Source organism: Sciurus carolinensis, chromosome 2 (genome assembly GCF_902686445.1).
Source record: "Sciurus carolinensis chromosome 2, mSciCar1.2, whole genome shotgun sequence".
In the NCBI taxonomy this organism is placed as follows: Eukaryota; Metazoa; Chordata; class Mammalia; order Rodentia; family Sciuridae; genus Sciurus; species Sciurus carolinensis.
The window spans coordinates 167,776,070-167,783,959 of record NC_062214.1 but is presented as its reverse complement, the minus strand read 5'-3'; the positions used below and the strand labels follow the sequence as shown (position 1 = coordinate 167,783,959).

The 7,890-nt window shown below is 50.9% G+C and overlaps 1 protein-coding gene across 1 annotated transcript; it reads left to right on the top strand.

Moving 5' to 3' along the window:
- Positions 1-352: 352 nt before the first annotated feature.
- Zfp36l1 (ZFP36 ring finger protein like 1) lies at positions 353-5,686 on the top strand. Its single transcript, XM_047540500.1, has 2 exons — positions 353-559; positions 2,892-5,686. The coding sequence occupies exons 1-2, from the start codon at positions 503-505 to the stop codon at positions 3,849-3,851; spliced, it is 1,017 nt and encodes a 338-aa protein (XP_047396456.1). The 5' UTR covers positions 353-502; the 3' UTR covers positions 3,852-5,686.
- Positions 5,687-7,890: the final 2,204 nt, after the last annotated feature.

Sequence of the window (7,890 nt, the reverse complement as noted above, 5' to 3'; positions counted from 1 at the left end):
GGGGGCGATCCCCTCCCCCTCTGCGCCGCGCGGCCCCAGGGAGGGGCGCCCAAAGCGCCGGGGAGCGGAGCCCGCCGACTCGAAACTTTTCCTCTTTAAGAAAAAAAAGTTGTGCGCGGCTCGGAGTGGGTTTTTTTTTTTTTTTTTTCCGCCTTCTTTCCTCGTCTCCCCTCCCCCTTCTTCCTTTTGAAAGTTTCTTCCCCCCCCCGCACCCCCCTCGCTTGACCGCATGGCTGATTCAACCTCAGTGTCAATCAACTTTTTTTCCTCCTCTTCCTCATTTAAATAAGTTTAAAGCTCCTCCTTCCCCCCAGCCCACCAAATCTGAAACTTTATAAATTGGGCTTTGCGCGCCGCAGCCCGGGAGAGTCAGAAAGGCGAGGGGCGCCGGGAGCAGGCGTGTGGGACTCCAGACCGGAGAGCCGGAGGCTGCGCCTTCCCTGCACCGGGACCTTCACGACACACCAGATCCTCGCGCCCCTGCCCCGTGCGAGCTCCCACGATGACCACCACCCTCGTGTCTGCCACCATCTTCGACTTGAGCGAAGTTTTATGCAAGGTAAAGTGGGGCGGAACGTTTCCTTTTCAAAAAGTCTTTTTCTTTTGCTAAAAAGAAGAACCTCTGAAAGTTAGGTTCTTGGGACGCAGTGGGTAGAGGGTAAAGAAGGGAGACGGCTCTTCTCTCCGACCGCATTTCCCCACTTTGAAGGAATTTGACCGTGTCCTCCGCACTCTTTGAGTTTCAACAGTTCCCGGTGGGGTTACATGTGAATCTGGGGAGCAGAGTTTTGGGGGGGCGAAGTTTGCGAGGCGTGGATCTTGGGACTAGCCGGGATTGGGACAAGTTTTGGGCAACATAGTGTGCTGCTTGAGCCGGGGTTTGCTGGACTACACGTTTCCTCTGTCTGCGCTCTGGGTCTCTGTACTGCCCAGAGGGGTTCGATCCTGCTCAGCACCATTGCCGGCCCTTGAGATGTTAGTGTTGCGTGGGGGGTCCTTCGGGGAAGTGAGTCTCGGGATGATGTCTTGCTGGGAGATTTCTCTCTCTGCTTTGAGGAAGTTGGGGATCTGCAGGGGGGAAAAAAAAGGCCAAGAGTTGATTCATAAAGATGTAGCAAAGCAAGTTTGCAGTGGGATTTGTGTCTGCTCCAGCTCAGCTGGGCTTCCTCCCGCGATAACAGATCGCGGTGCAAACTTTGGGGGTGAAAGTGGGTGGACCTGCTTACCTGGGTTGCCAGGCTGGTGGCTGGTGGCTGGGGGATGCGTGACAAAATGCTGCCTGGGCTCTAGAATCCCCCTCCAGTAAGGACTTAGGGGGCCTTTCTAAACCGGGTAGCTTGTCAGCCGTGTTGAAAAAACAAGTTTTCAACGCGGAATGTTCTAGGAGTGTGGCTGAAAAGTACATAACAAAAGCTTAGAGATGTTGTTAAATTTTTTTCCCATCCCTCTCCCCCCTGTTTGAAAGAGTGAAGCTGCTAGGCTACTTTTAATTGGTGAAGTGTTTTGCCTTCTCTTAAACACGTCGGGTCATGTTGCTCTCTTTTCCCAGCTTGCTGCTCCTGTAGGCACAGCTGCCAAGGCCCCAGGGCTGCAGGGTTGGGGTGCAGGCACTCCGAGTAGCTGAAGAACAACATCACAAAGTTTGACTTTTCAGTTTCCTTCCTTCCCTACCTTCTAAACACCACAAACCAGGCTGCTGCCTGAGCTCAGGGCTCTTCTCTGCCTGGCTTTCCAGCTCTTTGATCTATTTCTCTTTTTTTCACCCCCTCCTCCCGGAGGACTTTTTAAATGAACCTCATTGTTGAGAACCAGCTCGCAACTGGGTTCCTGTAATCCGCTCCGTGGGGTGGTTGTGGTTACAGATTCCCAATCCCCTGCTGCTGATCCTTAGGGACCAACTTTAGAATTTGCACAATGACACCCACATGGGTGGGGAAACCATCCCTCAGGTCCCCCACCGGCACCCTTTCCAAATCTTAGGTACAGTTTGGGCAAGTGACCAAGGCCCCACTGGAACAGAACCCTGGCAGTGTTGCCTCCCCCACCCCAAGTTTTCTCTCTACTGCAGGGTGCTGGGTGGGTGTGGAGTGTACCTCTTCCTTTCCTTCCCATCTGGGCTTTGCAGTTCTAGATTAAACACTGGTGCTCCTATCCAAGCCTCTCTCTCAGCCAGGAAACCAAGTGCATAGGCATCTTCCCAGTGAAGGGGGTGGGGAAAGGTGGGAGATAAGCCCATCCAGGGTACCCCTTCCAGGAGCCTGGGGCCATGAGTTTGTGTTTTCAGGCATCACATCTCTAACAACAACCTCAGATCAGGCCCTCCTTCCAGCAAGAAAAAGTACAGACAATCTAAAAACCTGTTGCCAGAGGAAGGGAACACTTCTGAAGGAGGAAGTTGAGTCTTGGGCCATGTTGTCGGGGAAGGGGCTATCAATTAAGCAGGGACTGATTAAGAGGGGACTTGGCTCAGGTTTACTCTTCTTTCTGGGATTTGCCTAGTTGTGTTGGGGTGGGGGAGTATTTAGAGGGTTGCTTTGAGGAATCTGTTTGGGGGGCAAAGAAGTTGAATTTTATAGATAAAAATGATAACTTTGGTGATAGAGGATATGAAGGTGCATTTCAGGGGTTGGCATGGAGCAGAATGCACACATAAAATAATTGTTAGCCAGGGTTTGTAGTTTCTTATGCATGGGGCCAAAATAAACCTAGGTGGCTGGTGTGTGGGAGAAAGGGAGGGAAGGGGGCTTGAAGGAGCAGAGGAGGAGCTGGTTCTTTAGGGAGACAGGACATTTCAGATTGTGGAGGGGGTCATTCTTAGTGGGTGCCCTTCTCTGGCCTTGTGGATGTCCTCCCTCACTAACCATCTTTTTCCTTCTCTCTCTTCCCCTCAGGGTAACAAGATGCTCAACTACAGTACTCCCAGTGCAGGGGGCTGCCTGCTGGACAGGAAGGCAGTGGGTACCCCTGCTGGCGGAGGCTTCCCTCGGAGGCACTCAGTCACCCTGCCCAGCTCCAAGTTCCACCAGAACCAGCTCCTCAGCAGCCTCAAGGGTGAGCCAGCCCCGGCTCTGAGCTCTCGGGACAGCCGCTTCCGAGATCGCTCTTTCTCTGAAGGGGGCGAGCGGCTGCTGCCCACCCAGAAGCAGCCCGGGAGTGGCCAGGTCAACTCCAGCCGCTACAAGACGGAGCTGTGCCGCCCCTTTGAGGAAAACGGCGCCTGTAAGTACGGGGACAAGTGCCAGTTCGCTCACGGCATCCACGAGCTCCGCAGCCTGACCCGCCATCCCAAGTACAAGACGGAGCTGTGCCGCACCTTCCATACCATCGGCTTTTGCCCCTATGGGCCCCGCTGCCACTTCATCCACAACGCTGAGGAGCGCCGCGCCCTGGCCGGGGCCCGGGACCTCTCCGCTGACCGTCCCCGCCTCCAGCATAGCTTTAGCTTTGCTGGGTTTCCCAGTGCCGCTGCCACCGCCGCTGCCACGGGGCTGCTGGACAGCCCCACGTCCATCACCCCACCCCCAATCCTGAGCGCCGATGACCTCCTGGGCTCACCTACCCTGCCCGATGGCACCAATAACCCCTTTGCTTTCTCCAGCCAGGAGCTGGCCAGCCTCTTTGCTCCTAGTATGGGGCTGCCTGGGGGTGGCTCCCCCACCACCTTCCTCTTCAGGCCCATGTCTGAGTCCCCTCACATGTTTGACTCTCCCCCCAGCCCTCAGGATTCTCTCTCGGACCAGGAGGGCTACCTGAGCAGCTCCAGCAGCAGCCACAGTGGCTCAGACTCCCCCACCTTGGACAACTCAAGACGCCTGCCCATTTTCAGCAGACTTTCCATCTCAGATGACTAAACCAGGGTAGGGAGGGACCCCCTGCCTCCACTTCCTTCTCCCCCACCCTCATCCCATACCCTCACCACTACCCACCCCATTCCCCACAACCCCTACATTAACAAGGTTAAGCTCATCCCCTTCCCCAGAACCTTGGAATGCCCCCCCTTCCCCTCCTAACATAAGGACAAGTCAATTTGTCAGTAGCTTCCTCTGGCTTGAAACCCCTCCCTCAATTTTATCGCCCACTCACCACGCATAACAGACAAGTCCCATATTTGTCAGTAGATGCCTTTTTTTTCCGGCTTAAGCCTTAAGTGCCAAATCACAAAAGAAAAAGCAGTAACAGTTTACAGAAGCAACTTAGTGCCTTGTTATCTAACTTTGTCACTGTGACTACATTACCTCTTCAGCGCCAGGGGGCACCCGTGGGCCTCCCGGAGCCTCTGCCCATGGGAGGGGGAGGGGGAGACCCAGAACCAGCAGCTCCCCCCACTGGCGACCCAAGCGCACCTTCCCTTCCTTTGGTCTCCCGCACACTTCCTCCTCTTCCCAGTAGAGAGTTGTCCCCTCCCTTTAGAAGAGTCGTTGCCGGACTTGGGTTTTTGGGGAAACTTGTCTCGAGATTCAAAACCTTTTTTCTTCCCAACCCGAACCCCTGTTGACTAATCTTGCCTGGGTTTGTGTAGGTCTGCAGGAAGGAAGGCTGAAAAAGCGGATGAAGATTTTGATATAAGTGGGACTTTTGTGATTTAATCTTTTTTTTTTTTTTTTTTTTTAAAGTGGGGAGGAAGGGGCAGCTAGATGGACTATGAGAGACTTGATTTTGGTGCTAAAGTTCCCCAGTTCATATGTGACATCTTTAAAAAAAAAAAAACAACAACAAAAAAAGAGAGAAAAGCTTAAAAAAAAAATCATGTAAGGGGTGAGCAGTTAATGGTATTCATTCCACATACAATATCTGTGTAAAACGATTTCCTGTAGAAGTAGCTTTAATGGTTTTTGCTCTAGAATATGGTAGGTCTACCCTTAGAGCACTCACGCCATGCTTCTTTCCCTGGGTTTTAAACTTCATATAACTTTCAGAAATTGGAGAGCAAAAAATTTTGCTTGTCACTGCACATCAATATAAAAAAGCTTATTTAACTTATCAAAACGTATTTATTGCCAAACTATGCTTTTTTTTTGTTAATTTTGTTCATATTTATCGGGATGACAAATCCATAGAATATATTCTTTTATGTTAAATTATGATCTTCATATTAATCTTAAAATTTTGTGACGTGTCTTTTTCCTTTTTTTCCACAGTTTTAATATATTATTCTTCAACAACATTTTTTGTAACTTTACACTTTTTTTGGTTATTTTATTTTAAAAAAATGAAAAATTAATTTAAAAAAATGCAAAAAACTGTTGGATTATTTATTTTAGAAATTCCCCCCTTTGTGTTGGACTGCAAATTGAGTTTCTTTCTCTTTAGGCCTTTCACAGCTAGGACTGAGAATGTATGTAAAAGTTCTGTGACAGTATAGAAGGAAAACAACTTTATGTATAGCTTCTAAAAGGGAAAAAAAAAAAAAAGAAAAAAAAGAAACCCTTTGACTTCCACGTGCCCATCTCAAGACATTCCGCTCGCAGATTTGAGGTTCTGGATTCCAGGTTTGGAGTTTTCCAATGTTAGTGTAAACAGAACTGGCGCACACACACATTAAGATGAATGTAATTATTATTCCTCTTGCTGGTCACTACCGTCGCTTTCTATTTCTCTTTCTTTGTGTGAATTTATTTAAAAGAAAAAAAAACTTTTTGTAACGACTATTTGCAGTTTAAAAATCAATAAACCCCGTTTTTCAAGAAACTGATGGTGGGGCTGGTCTTCCTTGGCTTGTGGTTTGACTTAGCCTGTAGGGCTCCCCAGGCCTACCTTGCATTGGTAGGAGGGGCAGTGGCTGGCTTTGGCACTGACAGCTGAACCTAGCTCCCTTTGCTGAGCTTAGTGGGGACTGGGGACTGGGGGTTGCGGGGTGGAGGTTTTTTTTTTTTTTTTTTTTTTTTTTGCAGAGGAATCTACTTCCTGCTTTATTGCTGCAGCGGCCACAGCTCAGGGGCATCCAGTCTCTGGTTAACCTGTGGTCTTCATTCCTTTGGGCCATGACTGGGGAGCCAAAATGGAGGAGAGAGCCCACGGCACACCAGCGGGTCTGGCTTGGAGCAAGTTCTTTGGTTTAGTTACTTCAGACTCATTTTCCCCATAGGAGTTAAGCAAGTCCTGGCCTCTCAACAGCTCCTGGGTGGGTGTGAGGAAGAATTGCAGGCCTGGAGAGGAGCCTCTCTGGTAGTGAGGGGCTCAGTCACTTACCTGGGTTGGTGTCCAATTTGGAGGGCTATTAAAGAGAGGTGTTAGCACTGACCAACAATAGGAAGTCGCCAATATTCCCACCACCTTAGTCCCAGTTACACCAACCATGCTACACAAAGTAGGTCGTGGGGGTTGCCTTGGATAGAAGCACCCCAGCCAAGACCAGAGGACCCTGAGAAAGGAAAGATTTTCCTGCAAGGGGGCATTGGACTTATGTTTTGGGGAGGGAGAAACTGCCAACTTAGAGTTGCCTTTGGTTCCTTGCACTCAGGAGGTTTTGGGGTTAAGCTGGATTTCCCCCTTGACTCCACGAGGCCTTTCCCAAAGGCCTGCTGCAGACATTGTTCAGGCCAGAGCTCTTCTCAAGATTGTGCAGATCTATCTGAACCCTCTGGATTCTTCCTTCCCTGGTTGGCAGGTGTTACTGGGGATCAGGAGCGAGAGGTAGAAAAATAGGAAATATTTCCTCTTCCAGGACAGGGGCTGGTGGTGCAGGAGGAGGACAAGTAGCCCTTCCTGGGACCACAGTGAACCTAGGCCTCTTGTCCCCTAAGGGGGGAATGACGTGTGTGTGTGTGTGTGTGTGTGTGTGTGTGTGTGTGTTGATCTTTCTCTGACTAAAAGCAAAGACATTTAATCTTGGTTTACCTTGAGCCCATTTCCTGCAGGCATATGTGAGTGATGACCGATATCTTTCTAATTCCCCCTCTGGTGACACTGGCTGAGTGTTTTTTGGGGGTGGGGTGGGGGTCTAAGTCAGTCCTGAATTTCCTCCATTGGAGTCAGTTCTTGGAGTGAGATAACAAAGATTGAGACATTGACTCCACAGGCCCTGGAGGGTGAGGCTGGCTGTGAAGGCAAGGGGAGGCTCCGCCATCCCCTGGGGAAGCTGGCTGTCTTCAGGCCTTAACCCCTCACCCCACCTAAGTGTCTTCACTTAGAACACACAGGGTCGAATTTAGGCCACTCAGGCCCAGAGCCTGATTTCCTGCCATCTAGCTCTTAAAAGGGAAAGGAAATCCTTTCAGGCCCATTATTCCCGTCCACAGCAGCCCTGTGCTCTCAGCCAGGGAGTCCAGGGAGGTGTGGGCCCAGAGCTGGCAGTGACCTGTGACTCTGAGCTCCTCCACAGCCAGGGAGGGTAGGAACCTTGCCCAGGAGCTGAAGATGAGGCCCACAGAGGGAATGTGGACGGGCCAGATCCTGCTTTGCTGGCCAACTTCCTGGGTCCAAAGCCGCCTTTCCCACCCTCTGCCCAGGATCCTGGGGAACCTCTGGTTTGGGGGCCTGCACAAAGTCTTCGCGGGGTAGATATGGCCTCTGTAGCTGCTGGCTCTGTAACCCATGGCCTGGTTGTTGGCTATAGGCCTTGAAGCAGCTTGAAAAAATGCTATTTTGGCCATTGGTCAGTGGCTCACCTTTCCCGGCCTCGATGCCGATTGGCAGGAGGAAGGTGGGTGTCTGCTATACCTCAGTGGCACTCTGGGGAAAGATGGCCTCTGAGGGCCAACGGAGAATCTGGGGCTGGCTTAAATTGGATTTCGTGGTCAATCGAATCATGAAGTCCTGGTAACTGAAGGGGAGGGAGGGTCATGGTAGGAGGGAGGAACCATGGCTTGAAAGAAGAGGTGCCAGAGCTCACGTCCCAGTTCTACCAACTTGTGCCTCGAACGAACAGCTAGACCTTGGACTTTTCAGCTC

Excerpts from the sequence above, each read along its gene's own strand:
- Zfp36l1 (XM_047540500.1), top strand. The coding sequence starts at position 503 with ATGACCACCACCCTCGTGTCTGCCACCATCTTCGACTTGAGCGAAGTT. Across the intron at positions 560-2,891 it reads TGAGCGAAGTTTTATGCAAG|GGTAACAAGATGCTCAACTA; the intron begins GTAAAGTGGGGC and ends TCTTCCCCTCAG.